Source organism: Sciurus carolinensis, chromosome 13 (assembly GCF_902686445.1).
Source record: "Sciurus carolinensis chromosome 13, mSciCar1.2, whole genome shotgun sequence".
In the NCBI taxonomy this organism is placed as follows: Eukaryota; Metazoa; Chordata; class Mammalia; order Rodentia; family Sciuridae; genus Sciurus; species Sciurus carolinensis.
This window is the reverse complement of record NC_062225.1, coordinates 21,077,060-21,096,111: the sequence shown is the minus strand read 5'-3', so window position 1 is coordinate 21,096,111 and position 19,052 is coordinate 21,077,060. Positions and strand designations below refer to the sequence as shown.

Here is a 19,052-nt window from a genome sequence, read left to right as displayed (position 1 = left end):
TAATAGTTTTGTTGGAAATTGCAAAGGTGCAGGATGTGGTCAGAGATGGAACTGGGGAGACACACAGTGGTCCAAGCAATAAGGGTCTTGGCATACTTTACTAAAAAGTTTATACTTTTCCTGAAAACGTTTCATACATGTTTAAAAGCCAAGAGGTGGGGCTTGGGGAAGATGGTGTTGAGCTTAGATTTGGGTTTTAAAAAGATCATTTGGTACCAGGGCCAAGAACACAAGGTATGGAGAGGGGTTAAGAAAGGAGACACAGAGACCAGTTTTGAGAATGCTTCAGCGAATTGGGAAAACATGGTGGAGATAAGGCAAGGAGAAGCCAGAGAGAAATGATTAGTTTCCAAAATCATTTCAACTCAGTTTTAGAACGCAATGTGCTATATGAGCTTACTATCTCTTCCTTTCCAACCCACCATGGTCTCCTCCTGTTAATAACCTCTGGAACCCCTAATTTATCTGCTAAAAGCAAACTAACCTATCCAGCCTGGCCCTACCACTATGGTCTCACACCGGCCATTTGCACCTCATCAGTTTTACCACACTCCCTGCTCCCTGTGCCCCATTCCCTGGCTCCTGTGTCTCCTACCAAGCTCCTTCCCACCTCTGACCTTTGCACAGGTTTTCTTGGCCCTTCTCCCCACCGGCCACCCATTTTATCTATTAATAGATAAGATCCCTTGGATCTTATCTTAAATCTCTCTCCCTTAGAGAGCTGCTCAGACTGGATCAAGTTTCCCAAAGCTCCTCACTTTTCCTTCAGGGCACTTAACCTACTTGATAAGTATATATCTACATGCACTATCTTATTATTATCTGTCTCCCTAATTGGTCCATGCTTCCTAAGGGAAAGAACGGTATCTATCTGAGCCCGGATTACCTCACCTCCGACTAGCACATCCTACCACAGGATACCCAATCAACAGACTGGACTCAGGCTCCTGCTAGGTGAGCTGGCTCTGCCTCGAACTCTGAATAATCAGGAGGACATCAGTATGGGTACTCACGAATAAGGTGTTTAAAAGTTGTCCAGCAGGACAGTCTAAAATCTCCAATAGTGATAACTCCTAATTTTCACCGTTTCAGCCCATAACGTGGGAAATATCAATTGCTGGGATAATGCCACTCATTGAAACAACCACTCTGGTACAGTTGGAATGTTTGTGTCCCTTCTAAAGTTCTTGTTGAAGCTTGATCTCCAGCACGGTAGTATTAAGGGAAGGCTTTGGGTGGAGATTCCATCAGGAGGGCTCCTCCTTTGTGATCAGGATACAGGCCCTTATTTAAAAATAAATAAAGCTTCACACAGCAGTCAGCCTTCTGTCCTTCCATCCTCTCCTCCATGCAAGGACATGGCCTTTAAGGCACCATGAAAGCAAATACAAGGCCCTCACCAGACACCAAACTGGCTAGCACCTTCATCTTGGTGCTACCCACCCTCCAGAACTGTGAGACATAAATTTCTATTATTTATGGGGAAAAAGAGAGAGAGAGAGAAGCCAGAGAATGGGTTCCCCAGGGCAGCTGTGGGAGGAGACGTGGTCAGGCCTTGCAGGTATGAGAAAGGAGTACTGTCCCGGTTCACGGTGCCACCAAGACAAGGAACAGAAGAGGAGAGGACCGCAGGCTGACACTCCTAAAGGAGCATCCTTATCCCTCCAGGTACCGTGGTACAATTCTACGCTGGATCCTTCCCCCCACCACTCTGACTGCTTCTCCTCAGCTCTGATTAATGAAGTTTCTTCTTTTGCCCAGGCAATTTCTTTGGGTTGGACCTTGGCCGTCTTCCTCTTCAAACTCCATCTCTTCTTGACATTTTAAAATCCAGATAATATCTTGATATTACTTATTAGCCATACCCACATTTTCAACTACTGCCCTTGGGCTAACAACATCCAAGTCTTTATTTTCAGTTCCAACATACCAATCCAACCACCTACTCAAAGTCTCCACCCAAATGTCCTGCGTGTTCAGACTCGGCACGTCCATACCAAGCTCCTCTTTCCTTCTGAAACAAGCTCCTTACTGCCCCATGCCTTCCTCTCCCATTTGCTCACAGTAAGTTGCTCAAGTCCTGTTACTACTCTGTATAAAAGCACTCCCAATTTCATTTATTCTTTTTTCCTCACCCCCACTATAAGAAGAGGTGATATATATATATATGCGTGGGCGCACACACACACACACATACACACACACACACACACACATCCTTACAAATTTGTATCCCAAAACATATTGTCAATGGGATAAAATCCAAACTCTTTCCAGAATCTTTCCCTGTCACACTCATATCACAGAGAAGACTATGTGTCATTTACCTTTCCTGTATGCTGCCTTTTTCTTTACTTCATAATCTGACAAAATCCTGCTCAAAGTCGCTTCCTCTGTGAAGCCTCCTAAGTCCCTCTCATATCAACCCAAATTATTTTACCAACTGATTCCTCAGTGCTTTGTCTCTTCCACTAAACTGTGAGCTCCTTGAGAATCAGGATGTCTCAAGCATTTTGTAATTCCACAAGTTCACCACAGTTTGATAAATACCAAATTGAAAGGACATGTTCCTTCCCTAGCCATCTAGTTCTGCTGGGAATCTAGGGAGGTGTCTTTTGTTAGAGGACCACATCGTTTCTCTATGGATAATTACCACTACCACCATGACCACGAACATCATCATTACCATCACCACCACCACCACTGCCATCTCTTACCATCATCATCAACATCATCATTCCTATCACCATGACTACCATCACCATGATCACTATCACCATCTCCACCATCACCACACTATCACCACCACTGTGGTCACCAGTGCTAGCAACATCGTGTATAGCATTATCATCCTTACCATCATCATCATCGTCATCATCACTAGCATCATTACCATGATCCCCAGTATCCCCCCCACCATCACCATCTGTCACTTGGCACTTAAGTGCCAAATATTTCCTTAAAGCTTTAATCTTATTTAATCCTTATAACACTTCTGTGAGCACACATTATAATGACTATTATATTAATGAGAAAAATTGAGGTTCAGAGAGGCTAAATAATTGCCAAGATCATAATACTTGGTGAATGGTAGAGCTGATGTTTGAAAATGGAGATGCCTTATACCAAAGTTGTCTCTCTTAACCCCTATGTTTTAGGCTCTGTTCATCCCCAGGAAGCACCAGAGTGCAGTCCATGCCTGGAGTCTTGACAGAAAGGGAGCCAAGTTCTGTCCACGTTAGTGGACACCATGGCTTACATGTGTACACATACATGGTGGGACCTGAAAACACTGTAGGGCAAAGCATGGCCTACCTGTAACCTTGGCTTTTCCTCCTCCATATCATGGCAAGCTCCTCTCACCCCAGTCTAAAACAACATCTCTCTGGGCATGGTGGCACATGCCTGTAATCCATGTGACTTGAGAGGCTGAGGCAGGAGGCAAGAGGATCACAAGTTCAAGACTGACCTCAGCAATTTAGAGAGACCCTCAGTAAGTCAGAGAGACTCTGTCTCTAAATAAAATATAAAAATGGTCTGGGGATGTAGCTCAGTGGTAAATCACCCCTGGGTTCAATTTCCAGTAACAATAAATAAATAAATAAAAATAAAATAATAAGATCTTTCCCTAGAGTCTAGTTTGAGGGTGCTGCCTCAACTATTATGAGAACCGCAAAGACTAAATGGGATCCTACAGGCGAAATGTTACTAGACATTGTTGCAAAGGCCACCACTGTGGGGTAGTTTTTCTTGTCTAACTCTTCAGTACTTTATGGTGAGAGGGAGGAATTCACATCACAATCACCTGGGAAGATTTTGCAAAATACACACAGTTGCCCCAGCCTTCTGAAATTTGGACTGAGCCCTTGGTTGAGAACCACTAGTTCTACACTCTCCACTCATCTCCTTGTCCTCGAAGCCTCCCTGTTTTGTTTTTTCCCTCAGGTGAGTATCCCTTCTGCTCAGATGTGGTCCTTGGGTGCTAGGAATCAACGCCATTGGCAAGCCTTGCTCTACACTGTGATCCTTTCGTCAGGGGTTCTCAGTCAGGGCGCTACCACCACCAGAAGGCACTAGAAATAAATGTAGCTAGGCACGGTGGCACACACCTGTAATCCCAGCGGAGCCCGAACCAGAGGGTCACGAGTTCAAAGCCAATCTCAGCAACTCAGCAAGGCCCGAAGCAACTCAGTGAGACCCTGTCTCTAAATAAAATATTAAAAAGGTCTAGGGGTGTTGCTCAGTGGTTAAGCACCCAGAGGTTCCATCTCTGGTACCAAAAATCAGAATAAAAATAAACGTAAAGGCATGTATGTATTGGTTATCACAATGACTAGAAGTCTAATGGTTCTTAGAAAGCAAGGATCAGAAAGGCTAAGCATCCTACAGTCCTTCCCAGTGAAAAGTTAACTGTCTCACGGAATAGTCCAACAGCACTCACTTGGAGAAGCACTAGTTGGAGCCCAGATACTTGATTCAACTCTGAGTCAGCCTTGGTACACAGGCATCCTTCTCAGCTCAGCCGCTACAGCATTCCAGGGGCTTCTCTTCTCTCCTGCCTGTCAAATTCCCTGACAGTTCACCAACTATGGAAAAAGAGATCTTATCTTTCACAACATATAACACGTAGGTGGCAGGAAGCACATCTGATCTCTCAGCCTTTCATTTAAACTACTTTATCCCCTACCCACCACTCTGAATGTTTCATCTGAAGTATGGAAGGCAGGGGAGGGGAGCAAAAGAGCAGGAGGCATCAAACTCAAATCCTGGGCAGATTTGAAATATCATGTCTGACAGTAACTCCAGACTGATGAATTCAGCCAGGACATAGCTCCCAACTGACGTTTTTCCAGAAGTCTGACCTCTTTTCCCTATCTCTCTGATTATTCCTTTCTTGCTTATTCAGGTCAAAGCAGTGTAATTATGTTTGCAGTAGAGGCATTTAGTGCCCATGCATATCTGGCTTTGCTTTTCTTCTGGACACATCTCTTTGGTCTCTTCCATAGGACGAGGTCATGTGACTAGTTCTGGCCAATGAGCTGTGAGTGGAAGGATGCTGCCACTTCTGGCTGGAGCATCCCCCTGACCGCAAGGCATCCTCCAGCTTCCTCTTCCCTGTGCAGCTGGAGGTGAAGCAGGTGCCAAGAAGGCCTCTCCACCAGCCTGGCTCCCCAAACAATCATGAGGACAGCCTCTACTGCACCCATCAAACATGTAGGATATCCTGTTTTCTCTTACTGAAATTTGGGGGCTGTTTGTTACCACAGCATAACCTAAACTACTCTGATTGGTTCAATGTTCTTTTGCCTATTCAGATTCTTCATCTTAGTACAGAGATTGTGATCCAGAGAGGCTTGGGGTTGAGGCTTAATTTACCACTGAGAAACCTCATTTTCCTCATGTGTGAAATGGTGATCGTGACTGTATTATGAGAACTGCAAAGACTAAATAGGATCATACAGGTGAGATGTTGCCAGATATTGTTTTCAATAGGTATTGTGTTATATACGTCTTTACCGTTGTTATACTGAGAATGTATTTACACCATGAATGGAAGAATCAGTTGAGTCAAACTGAAGAAATCTCATTACTTTTTCAATATGAACCTGATACATCAGAAAACCATGACAAGTAAGCCCAAATACCTTCTTTCTCTTTTGCTACAGAGTCATCAGTGGGAGAAATGAGGTCCTCTCCTGCTCCCACACCAAAAATGGATACATGCTCTAAATTAGCACGAAGCAAATCTCATTTACATTTATGTGACAGCCAAGTCTCCCTAAGAGATGCCAGAGTTTGTTCCTAGACCAAGAGAGTTCTTTAGCATTTGGAGATAATTATAGGTTATCTTAGGACAGACGTCTTCTTCCAGCACTCCTGGATTCTATTCTCAGCCTGACACTGAGTTTTACCAGTTCTCCACAGCTAAGGAAAGTAGAGATAATTACTTGGCTGACCCAGACCGAAAAACAAAACAAAACACTTTTGCCTTATTTACTTTATTTTTGACCCATATGCCAAGCCTTCCAATTTATGGGAAGTTCTACCAACTATTGTCTGGCCTGATAAGCCTTCTCCAAATCTGGAACCTAAAAGGTGGAATATTAAAAAACAAAAATTTAAGTTGTAGATGAACGCAATACCTTTGTTTATTTCTTTCTTTCTATGTGGTGCTGAGGATCAAACCCAGTGTCTCACACATGCTAGGCAAGCGCTCTGCCACTGAGCCACAACCCCGGCCCCTAGGTGGAACATTTAAAACTAACTATAGAATCCATTTCAATACAAAGAAAGAGAGAGAGAGAAAGGAAGGTAGGAAGGGAAGGAAAAAAAATCCTGTCCCCTGAAGAATTATTTTTCTGATGTCTTTTAAAGTTATTATTGTAGCATTTTAAAAGTACTTTCTAATAAACTGTTTTCCTTATTCAGAGCCAATTTTGCATTTTCATTATGCTAAGCCATCTTCCAAAGTATTTCTGAAACAAGCTACATCTATGTGTTTAGTTCACCTACAAACTTGAGTTCCCCTCTTCCATTCAGATTCAGTCTGAACAAATCACTAATTTATTGGACCTTTAAGTGCAGACTGACCAGATGTCCTGAACACACCTCAAGGTCAGCAGCATCAGTTGACCTCCCGCCTCCCCAAGATCTTTGCAGCATCTGGGTGGGCTGCAGGGGGTTGGAGCTCCTGAAACTTTCAATCAAAGGCCGTTGATTTAACAGTGGAGCGGTAGCTCCTCAATTAAGCAATCTGAGCTGCCTTATGTACCATGATTTACTGAAACTCTGATGCAGGGAATTTTAACTCCTGGAACCCACCCAGTTCCTCCAGTTGTACTGCCATGTGCTTCTCATTATATAGCCCAACTGTGCAGGGCAGAGATGAACAGAAAGAACTGGGCTGGGAGTCAGGAGCAGACGTCGTTCTAGTTCTGTCATGATCTAATCCCCGTCCCTGAGCAGGTCACTTAACCCAGTGGGTTGAACAAACAAAGGTTTTCTTCTCATCCATAAATTAGGAACAGCACACATGCTGGCTCTACCTACCAACAAAGGTTGTTTCTGATGTCCTAGGAATAGAGTGTAAGAGTTTGTGAGACTTTAAAGTTTCAACTTTAAAGAATTTCTTTTGTGAGTAAATAGTTGGGAATCCAGAAGGTATTTTCTCAGAAAAACAATACTAGACCTGGTAGTGAGGTTTCCAATCAAATACTACAAAAATCTGTCTCATGACCATGTCCCTGGGTCATAATGTATACTAAGAGTCCTACAAATCATAACCCCCATGGGATCACCAAATGCTGGGTGCTGTGGTTGGAAGTCTGGGTGCCTGTGTATGGGGAAAGGAGAAAACGAATGCTGGCAAAAAGGAAAAGAGGGTTGGGGCTTCCACGGTCAGGAGCACATGGTGAGGCTGTGGGGGGCCTTTTCACATGTACGGATTTATTGGGTGCAAGAAAGAAATGACAGGCTTTGACTTTGGAAAGTCCTATAAATAGAGTTGTTCAGTGCCTACTCCCACCCTCCCCTGCTACCTCCTCCGCTCTCTTGTTCTCTTCCCCACATTCTATTTTTGAAGTCTTTAGGGCACAAATACTGTAGCCAGAGTCAAGATGGAAAATCTAGTTTCTGCAATTAAGTGTCTAATGGTTCAATGTGAAATAAACCAGTATATGACACATAAATATATACTGTAATAAGAGAAGGACTCTGAAAGAGAGGGCCACTCTTGTCCATGGGTTGGTCAAAGGGGTGCACTGATCTTTGCAACCCTGGTCTGGAAGACTTACAAGAGGCTAGCTGCTCCTTTACTGTTTTTCTCTGGACAGAGGCCTTCCAAATCTGACTTTTCAAATCCCTGATTGAATTCCCAGCAATCTACTTTTCCTGACTATAACCAGAAAAGCATGTTTAAATGAACATGAAATTCCATCAGTATAAAGCCTTGTGCAGCCCAGTCGCCAAAGCCGCTAATAATGCCCTATTGTGTTACTGTGGTGTCCTAGGTTATCATTATGCAGTCTTTGCTCCTGGTTGAAAAAGCATGACGTTCCATTAAACTCATAATCTGGGAGCCCTCCAGGCCAGAGACGCATCCTGCCTGAAGTCGAAATAAGCTGAGATCAATGCCACGGAAAAGAGAACCAGTTGCAGGGAGTTGCAGGGTTGGGGAGGAGAATGGTGGATCCCGTCTCCTGTGACCCACTGGTCTCAGCCTGTAGACAGGGTCTAAGCAGCCAACAGATCTTAGCAGCCCAAGGAAAAAACGAGTCAGCATTCCTTGCCTTCCTGCTCTGCTGTGGTTGGGTGCTGGACAGCAATGTCTTGGGGGTTCTTTCGAAGACAGAAGACTATGACTTAGGGACCACCCCAGGGATCTGTTTGTCATGGCTTCCTGTTGGCCCATCTCCCAGCTCGGCCCTCGACAATCACATAAATTAACCTGGCTTGAGGTGACAAACTGGAGCTGTGCACGTGATCAACCAGGTCCTAGCAAGTTTTTACTCAGCACAAACCACCCCTGTCTTCAGGCAATAGGACAACCAAAGGAAGTCAAAGCCATCTACCTGAATGTAAAGGTATGTGCCTGTAAAGGTCTCCCCACCAAGCCTCCCTACCCCTGGAGCATTTTGGGGTTCCTAATATGCTTCACTAGCACATTCAGAAGTTTATCCCAGGAGTGAATACAAAAGAAGGACCTTCCTGTATAAACAGAGGGGCAAGGAACTCAGCACACTGGTTAGAGACCCTTCTTCTCCACACTTGATTTTTGTTGAAAATAAAATTAAACATGCTTATTACTGAAAATTTTGAAAATTCAGAAAAGCATAAAGACAGAAGTTAAAAGTCCTGTCTTCTAGAGAGAAATACCATTACCATAGCAGGTAAATAGACATTCATGTGTGTTTCATTTTTTACAAAGGTAGAATCATAATGTATACAATGTTTAGGAATTACATGTTCTCCATAGGGTATAAACATTGCCTATTTCTCCTAAAACACCTTCCCAGCATGCAAAATATACAATACGTATTCAATATGCTGAATATTTCATGTCTTACTTAAATCTCCTTCTGTGGAACATTTAGGTCATTTTCAACTTTTTATTATTTTAAACAACACTACCATTAGCATAAATGGAGGTACTATTTGGATTTATCTTTAAGATACGGAATTGTTGGATGGAAAGGTAGACCCTTCATATCTTTTAAAAAAATTGATATATATTGCCAAATTATCTTCTGGTCTGTTCTATTCAATACAGTAGCCACAAGTGTCTATTTAAATTAACAAAATAAAAAATTCACTTCTCAGCCTTTCTAGACACATTTTAAGTGTCAATAGTCACACACGGCTAGCAGCTATCGTATTGAACCACACAGACACAGAACAGTTCCATTATCTTAGAAAGTTCTATTGGACAGCGCAAGTCTAGGAAGAGTGTACCCATTTATATTTTCCCTAGTAAGATGTGACAGTGCCTACAAGTTGACTAGTAATGAATATTGTGATTCTTTAAAATTCTTTGCCAACTTAATAAAAAATTTTATCTTCTTTGATTCTTTTCATTTCTCTGGTTACTAGTAATGTTGAACTTTTTTTGGTATTTGTTGACTTTCATATATATTTTTCTCCTGTAAATTATATAGTAAGACTATTTTTATTGAGATGATATATGTGTTTTATACATACAAATAATATCTTTGGTATGTATTATATTTATATATAGTTTATATACATATATATATGCTTTTTATTTTTTGATGTTGGGACCAAACCCCAAGGCTTCCTACATACTAGGAAAGCACTCTACCACTAAGCTACTCCTCCTCCAGCCCCTCCACTTTTTACATATTAAGATCATCTCAAGAGAATGATTAATGTTGCAAACATTTCTGTAACTTGTTATTACATTTTATTTATGCATTTTTACTTATAAAAGTGTAGAATTTTAACATGTTCAAATCTCTCTGTATTTTTCTGTATTTATGGTTTCTATACTGTTGTCATGCTTTAGAAGCTCTAAACCTAAGATTACAGTATATTCATCTAAATTACTTTCCAGATCTTTGATCATTTCATTTTAAACATTTAAATCTTAATCCTTCTGGAATTTATTTTGTTAAGTAGTATAAAGTATAAATCTATCCTCCCCCCCCAATGTTATCAACCATTTGTCCAAAACACATAAAAAACAAACAATGAGTTCATTCCCTACTGATTCAAAATTCCACTAAATGTTTACATGTACTTGGATTTCTATTTTGTCCATCTATTCTTTGGTCTTTACCATCCTGTTTTAATTAATTTGTCTTACTTTAACATTTGGAAAGTATTTCTTTCTTATTCTTTTCCAAAAATGTTTTAGTTCTTTTTACTTGTTTTTTCCCTGTATGATAAGCCTAGAACCATTATGTTAAATTCCAGCCATCACCAAAATAAATTCTTAGAACTTAGACTAAAAAGTTTAATTCACTGTATGAATTGCTTTGGGAGAACTGATTATCTCTACAGCATTGAGGTATTCCATTCAGGGAATGGTGATTCTGTGAAATTTTTCTATATGCCCCTCTGAACTAGTATCTAATACTGCACAAATGCTGAGCATCTCTGAGGGTTTTCAAACAGTGCCCCTGAGCCTAGGATCTAGTGCTCCCAGCCACTAGAAGAAACAAAAGAAATTCCACTTCTTAGCATTGGATGAATTTTCAGTATCCACCTTCTCATAAATCTGCAAGAAAGAGATCTCACTTTTCATCCAAAGAATCTGGAGTTCAAAACAGACTTTACGGAAAAAGCAAACTCCAGGGGCAACTGCAAAGCACATTTGGTGTCTAGCTGGCCAGCTTATTTTGCAGGACTCTTTTTCCAATTCCCAAATACTTTCCAGTCTGTGAAATTCATCTCCCCACCGCTGTAACTGCAAGGCGCTCGCCTGGCTTTAGTGAGCAGGGATCTTCTCTGAGGGGCTTTTTTTTTTTTCCCCCCTTTTTTATTGCTGGAAGGTGGTTTTCACAGATAACAGGGAACTTCCCTGAGTGCAGCTTGGCAAGTCTGTGGGAACCAGGGAAGTGTTGAACTGGTCAGAGTTCAGCTCTTCCTTGATCAAAGTCCTGAAGCCTAAACACTATCCACTTTAACAAGGAAACCAGGGCTCCAGCACCTCCCTGGCAGCCCATCAGTCAAAGATCAAGAGCTTGAATTCTCTACCGAGGTTCTCAAGGCAAAGGAGAGAAAGTATTTACCAGGGCAGGGAAATGTGCCTGATATCTAATGGGTAGAAGCCAGGGATGCAACTAAACATCCTGCAACGCACTGGACAGTCTCCACAACAAAGAATGACCAAGCTTAAACCTCAATAGTGCAGCGGTGGAGAAATCCTGTCTTGCATTTTTCATTAAGTGCCCAGGCTGAACATACATTATATTATTGGGGATAAGATAATCCATTTTTGTGGGACAGCGTTTTTCAATAGTCTGACTTGGAAATGCTGTCGCCTCGTACTTTAGAAGTGTCTGCAAGTTCTGCCTCTGGTAAGCAAGACTTTCTCACGAAAATGGGAAGGAGCCTCAGAAACGCAGTGAGTCAATAGCATCCTCCAAGTCCTCGCACGCTCCTCGGTCACAGAGAGCAAGACAGAAAAAAGTTTGTGCCCCCAACAAGCAGCGTCGCCTCTCCTGCGGGCTCGGGCAGCACAGGCGAGGGATGGGAGGAGCGCTCCCCAACAAAGGCGCAGCGCTCCCCGCCACCACCTCCCGCGGTCCCTCGAGATGCACGCCTGACCCAAAGCGACCCTGCCGACCAGCCCTGACCGGGGAGAAAGCATCATCACCAGCTTAGCCTCGAGTGGAACGGCTCACGGCACTTACTTGTCCAAAATGAAGTACAGGTCAAATCCCCCGTAGCAGGCTGGACCCCCATCCTCCCTGCGTCCCCCTTGCCCGGCGCAGATGAGCACAAGAGTGGCCAAGGAGAGCCACTTGAAGCCAATGACCAGGGCTTTCTGCTCCACGGTGGCCATGACCCGCAGCCCAGGGACAGAGTGGGGTCTTCTCCTTCCCACGCTCCGCGAACTCGCCACGACCCTCAGGGACGCGCCATCCGAGGGCCCCTCCTCTTTGGCCCTTTATTCCCCCTCGCTCCCTAGAAACTCCCCGGAAGCAATTGTCTGGGGGAGTTCAAGGTTTTCCTTCTGGTTTCCGCTTCGATTCTGTTTCTAGGTTTCAGGTTTCAAGAATCCCAATACTGTACTCCGCTTTTCTTTGAAGAGACTGCTCCGGGTTCGGGCGGTGGGACCGCTCCCCAGGCTGCGCGGAGGTTTTGCAATTGAAGCAGTTCCGTCCTGACGGTTCTTTGTCCCAGATTTTAAGTATTATGGGGTGGGTTTTCAAATTGTTCTTGGTTGGGGCAGTGCTTTGCCTTTTCTCCCTCCCCTTTACCCCCCTTTCTTATTTTTGGAGGAAGAAAGTCCGAAGACTGCCACCTTGTGGTCAAAGATGGCGAAACCCCGCTCCGGGGTCCGTGGGAGTGTGGCTGGGCCGGGGTGGCGGGGTGGAACTTATAGATGCGGGGTGCAAATCTTCTGTGCCTTATCCTTTTCAGGTGAGCTGCGTATGTTTTCTTATTCCTTCCTTTTCCTTTCGCGCCTTCCCTTTCTGTCCCCCTGACCACTTCTCCCTTCTCTCTGGTCGTCTTTCTCTTCCTTCTCTGTCTGCGGATGCGGTCACTGTAAACATTTGGTGAGAACCCATTTCCTCCAAGGACTGTGGCTCCGACTCCAGGCTTGGAAACACAGACCATTGTGCAAATCAAGCAGGGAAAAACAAGTCTTTGTGATCTGAATTATCCAAGTGATCTTAACCCAGATCACGAAAGAGACTGTTAGGGTCCTTTTGAAAGCAGCAAGCAGCACGCAGAACGCGTAATATCCAAAGTTGGGTACTCCCTCTGCTCCCGGCTTGGAACAGCTGAACCCTGTAGATTCTCTCCATCACCGTATTTTAGGGATTCTGTGACAACAGTTCTTCCTTTCAGCCCGTGAACTTTGACTTTCTCTCCCCATCTTTGATGTAGGACAGAGGAAGTAAACAGCATACAGAAGTGTAGACAATTCAGGCAGTTTGGGACTGGAAAAAAAAAAAAACTCCTATGCTGTCCTTTTTAAACTGCAGAATCTTCCTTAGAGTGGTCTGTGAGCCCCAGTTCGCGGTGGGACCCTAGATCTAGCTTCCCCTGTCTTCCACACGCATGCTTCCTTGACAGGATTCTTCCCCCAGACCGGCACACATATTCCTTTCCACTTGTGATCCCTTAAGACACTTACCCACCAATGGATCATCCATGGTGCTTCCTCCAATGTGTATACCACACAATCCTGGTGTCTTGAAATGCTCCATTCAACATTAATTGCATTTTCAAATAATTCTTGGAGATTCATAATGCACTGTACTAGCCTGCCTCCAAAATAATCCCTAATGGCCCTCATCTCCAGGTAGTCACACTCCTTCCACGTGGATAAGGAAGACCTGTGAGCAATTAATAAGATATTGCAGAACTCATGTTGTGTGACTTCTGGAGCTAGGCTATGAGATTGTGTGGTTTCCCTTTTGTTCTATGGGTCACTCTGGGGGAGCCCACTGTCATATCTTTAGTACATCTAAGCAGCCTTCTGGAGGAATCCACACAGCAGGAAACTTGAGTTTCCCTGATGAAAGCCAACATCAACTACCACCCATGTGAGTAACCCATCTTGGAAATGAACCTCCCAGCCCTGTCAAGGTTTCTGGTGCCTGCAGCCTCACCAGAGACCCCAAAGCAGAACTACTTGGCTAGCCCTTCCTGATTCCTGATGCATAGAAATGATGAAATAAGGTCTATTTGTGTTTTAATCCTTAACTTTGGGGGAATTTGTCAATGCAATTATATATAACTAATAAATGCCTATTAAAGCCTGGAGAATTTCTGTGGGGAAAAAGATATTTTTAAAACTGTTTCCCATATTTCCTTGACCATGAAATGGTTCTTTTTAGATGACAATCATTGACACCCATATTTTGTGTATTACTGCTTTCTGGAAAAAAATAATCATGGGGATTAAAAACACTAATTTCTCCAAGTCTTCTTTTCCTTTACCTTTCTTATCCTCAAAAGATGGAAAACCCATTCTGTTCCCACTACAGCCCTGTAATGAAAAGGAAGGAGGGAGAAATCCATAGAAATTAGCTGGGTACATGGAAGCTGGGAGACCAGAGGGAGCTGGCCAGGAAAGTAAGGGAATGTGCAATAGGACGATATGGTGGGGAGGGTGACTATGTGATTGTCAGGACAGGACTTGAATGTCCCTTAAAGGACAGAAGAATCAGAGAGGCATTAGGAATGTCTTCTCTCATCCTTTTGCCTCAGTGTCCTCTTGGATTGTTTAAGAGTTTGAGTGACAGGGGAATATCTTGATTTTCATTGGGAAAATAATTTAAGAAGTTAGCCAGTGGAGGGAAAGCAGGAGGTGTCCTAATAGAGGTCTTCAAGTTAGAGACACCCACATCGAAGACAGGGGAAGGCCCAGATTCTGGTGAGTGGGGTCCTTGTGAAATAAATGTATAGGGAAGGGGAGAGGATGAAAGAGTCTCCTCTAAGAGAAGTGCTTAAGAGGGCAAAGAAGTAGCTGCAGTGGTTCAGATATTTGAGTGTACCAGCTGCCTCTGCTTTTCTTCTGAGATTCTAGAAAGATATCTATTGATACATGTTGACCATCTCCATATCCTAAAATGACTCTACCCTTCTCTTTGTCTATCCCAGAGAAATCCATTCCAGACTGCCTTGCTCACTGGAGGAGGTGTCCCCTCAAACATTCTCATGAAGTGAACTTGACATCGAATTACAGACATATGGTTTTTGGGAGGAAGGTTGAAAGGATGTCCATAGTTTCTAACTGTGGTAAATGAATGATCCTAGCATGGTAGCTCAGTGGGAGAGGTGACAGTATGAGGTGCTCTGAATTGACATCAACTTGTGCCTTTGTTGGAATTTGGTAACCTCAGCCCTAGTGCACATAGGGAGATGGGAAAGGTGGGTCAGTCCCTGGAAGCTAGAGCAGGACTTGGGAAGTGTCTCCAATGGAGAATTTCCCAGATTAATTTCAGAGTTCAGAGACATTTAAATATCCAGAGTTCCCTGTGCAAATGTTACCATCCTCTTGAGGTAATGCTCAATGTTCTGATTGGACTGGAAGTATCCTGATCCTACTCCCTTCCAAGAACTCCAGTGCTCTGGAAAAAACGGATAGGCCTTCCCAAGGTCCATGGAGATAGATAGATGCCCAACATGAAGCTTGCTATCCTAATAACATTGCCATCTAACCTCTCAAGAACCCCACTGGACACTTAAATGTTATTTGTCTGAGTTATTGAAAAAGATCCTGGAAAAGGTTCCAGATAATGCAGACTATCCAAGAAAATCTTGTGAAAAATTTTCCTTAGAAATACTTGCCACAATAGGGACAAATCTGATACTTTCCAGTAAATTTTGTGTCAATCAAATATATCCAGTCTTGGAGGTCTCACTGGTCCCTGGACCATTATCTGCAAAAAGTCGAGAGTATTTCCAAAAGCAGTTTATCAACTGGAACAACAAAGTTTCTAAAGAATTCAAATTGACCAAGTAAATGAGTTTTACCAATAGTACAAACAAAGGCACCAGTAATAAAGTTAAGCCCAGATGCAGAACCACAGTTTAGGGCAAGATGCCCTGATGGTGTCCCACAGCCAGGCTATCCACAATTTCAGCCCAGTAACAGTCAAAGCCTTGTTGAGCGTAGCATCCCATTAATACCTCAACCAAAGCCTAGGCAAGTCTAGTTTAAGGATAAATTCAGTCCAATATATCCTTTGATTCAATTCAGGACAAATCAAACCTCAGCCAAAAATAATGACCCAATGTGGAGATAAAACCCATTCAAGTGGGCCTCAACCCAACTTGACTAATTCAGAACCTTTAAAAAAATGAGCTCAATTCACATATCAGTCAATATCAGCCCAGATATTTATTTAATTTGGTTCACAACACAGCTTAGCTAAGGTCACACACCACCCCAGGGTATCCTAAGTTGCAGCCAAGCCTTCTGAAGAGCACATTCCTTCAAGGACCCAGTCAAGAGAATAATCTATAATTTAAAAGAGCATATCTTAAATCCTCTATCCCAGATCCTTAAAAGGATGCAAAGTCTTGTAAACAAACTGTTCATTTCATCTAGAGAGGAGAGCAGGTCAATCCTACTCAAAACTCAGATGAAGGCCGAAATGTACCAGTACAATCCAGGATCCTGACAAGCCCAGAGACTGCAAATGCCTAATGGAAGATTGTGAGATTGTGTAGATGTTCGGAGATGGGGGTCCACTGAGGGTGAGGACGTAGGATGCCTACCTAGTGCACTCAGACATCGGAGACCAGGCTCTGAAGGCTCAGATCTAATTTTACTTAGGATTGTATAAGACATATATAGGCATATTATCCAATCAGGTTAACACACTTGTTAAAGCGTAACAGAACCAGCCTATGGGTGAACTATACGTTGAGGTAGTGTAAACAAACCAAGCATGCCTATTAATTCTGCCCAGCAACAGGTCTGAGACAAAGGACTGGGGGGATGGTAAACCCCAGCACACAGCATGAGGCAAGGCAGCTCGGGCAAGCTCACATCACAGCTTGCTGGGATGCTTGATAAGCGAGGCCTCCCCTCAGCTCTTAACTCAGCCTCAGCAGCTGCAAAGACCTTCATTCCATGGCGAGTCTTTACCATTACCTCAGTTTCTCTGTCCAGACTGTTTGGCTTACTTAGACCATGGTGTCAGCAACTGCTGTCAGATAAGCTTGAGGAATGTTCCCTATAATGTTGCTTTTTAATTTTTTGTACCAGGGATTGAACCCAAAGATGCCTAGTCACTGAGCTACATCCCCAGCCCCCACCTTTCCAAATTTTTCCTTCTTTCTTTCTTTTATTTAATTTTATTTTGAGACAGGGTCTCGCTAAATTGCTGAGGTTGATTTGAAACTCACAATCCTTCTGCCTCAGCCTCCAGAGCCACTGGGATTACAGGCGTACACCTCCACTCCTGGCTCTGGAAGATTGTATTTGCCAAGGCAAAGCCAGTACAGAACTGAACACAAGCCTAAGTCAGCCCAGTCCTGCCAGTTCTGTTCAGCTCTGGCACAGTTAGGAATAGGGTCACTCAGAGACCCCAAATCAACTTACAACTGAAGAAAGCAGGAGAATATATTCAGACATCTCCAACTCATAATCTCCTTGCTTTTTTTGCTAACGGCTTCTATCCAAGTCATAAGTTGGAAAGATTGGAGGTTCTGAGTATGTGAACACACGTGTGTGGACAGAGATGTGCAGAAGGTGGGCAGGGAGCCCATTTGCTGAGGAATAGCCAGAGGGGATTTTTAAAGGTATAAATGCCTGTAGACTGTGAGAAATGGGGGCGAGGGACACATAGAGTTAAATGCAGCTTTACAGTGACTAATTTTGTTTACTTCCATGCCTCTCACCCTTTCCCTCCCTAGTGAGATCTATCAAAATACACAGGATTAATAGTAATGCCCCCAAATTGTTTGAGCGCTTGACAGGACAACACACTAATTAATAATCTCACATCAGGCTATGTGGGGCAAAGTTCAGCTCTACCAGTACTAACTTGTTGAGTTTGAAAGTTACTTGACCTGTCTATATCACAACTTTCTATCAGCAAATGAAGATTACCTACCTCCCTGTGCTGTTGGGTAGGCAGTTCCAATGTGTTAACATGTCATGTGGTGTAGCCTTCAGGATGCCCACAATTATTGCTGTTAAGAGATTCTGAGAAATTGCCCTTGAATTTCTTGTAGAGATAAGAACATATTTAGATAACCCACTTGTACAGCATTTGATTTTTTTACTAGCAGTGAACCAAAGCTGTTGCTGCAATATGAATATTCATATTATCAACTTTGAAAAAAATGCAAAGATGAAGACCCTGGCTCATCTAGGAACTACTGGGAGTTGGTGGTTTCCTAGGATGCATGCAGAAAACAAATAGAAAACACATTTAGGGACTGTCAGCAATCTACTGGCAGCAAAGCTGTTTCCGCCAGCCAAGAATGCTAGATAGCTAAATTCTAATGAAATGTCTGAGTACATTACAATAACTGGTGATGCTTCTTTCTGTGATTGGCTTCCATATTAGTCCTGCTCATTAACTCATTTATTTAGTAAAAAATAATATTTGGATATCTGTGATATGAGCAGTATCCATGCTTACACTGAAGATAATGAATATAACCTGGACCTTAACAGAGTCTAGTTGGGAGACCAAAATATATAAGTAGGTATTGGCATAAAACGTGGTTAGCCTATCTTTTAGAGGGTTGGGGCCCTTCTACCCAACCATGCCAATTCCAATAGAAGTAGGTGTAACCCAATAGAGTCCTTAGTGGTGCATTGTTGGACCATAATTCATTGGGAAAACTTGTCCTTGGAGGTGAGTGAATTAAGACATGGCAAATGTCTCTTCCTGCCAGTAATAAGATACCCCTTCTTTAAGAAGATCCAATGGTGGTCATGAAGGAGCCTAGGGCAAGGAGACCAAGGTCTGGGCTACTTAGACTGTTTCCATTCTGGGCAAAATAGATCCCCGTAATACTTGTTCCTACTCATAATCCATCAAGCCTCACCAGGACACAGAAAGGCCTGGGGGCAGAGCTGTAGCTAGCAACAAGATATGCATTGACCTGATGAATTTGCCTCTCAGTATTGACTCTTTCAGGAACCACTTGGGAGCAGGCAGAACTGGTCTGGATCTCATGCTGAAATTAGCATGTGTCTAAATTGGGTGTACAGAAGTAGACTCCTCCAGGAACTTCACATATAAAAACATTTTTTCTTCTTGTGGCCAAAGTAATACTGGAGAAATCATACATCACTCCTGTAAGAGGGTCTGAGGTTCCTTGGGATAGGGAATGATTCCTGAAACGAGAGCATCCCCTCTCAACCTAGGCATGGGAGGTGTGGCCAG

At 43.2% G+C, this 19,052-nt stretch overlaps 1 protein-coding gene across 1 annotated transcript in view; it reads right to left on the bottom strand.

Moving 5' to 3' along the window:
• Antxr1 (ANTXR cell adhesion molecule 1) overlaps window positions 1–12,438 on the bottom strand; it is a 225,591-nt gene extending 213,153 nt beyond the window's left edge. The window contains exon 1 of the mRNA XM_047522286.1: window positions 11,874–12,438. Within this exon, the coding sequence (XP_047378242.1) occupies window positions 11,874–12,025 (152 nt within the window). The 5' untranslated portion in view covers window positions 12,026–12,438. The remainder of the gene's footprint in view (window positions 1–11,873) is intronic.
• Window positions 12,439–19,052: the final 6,614 nt, after the last annotated feature.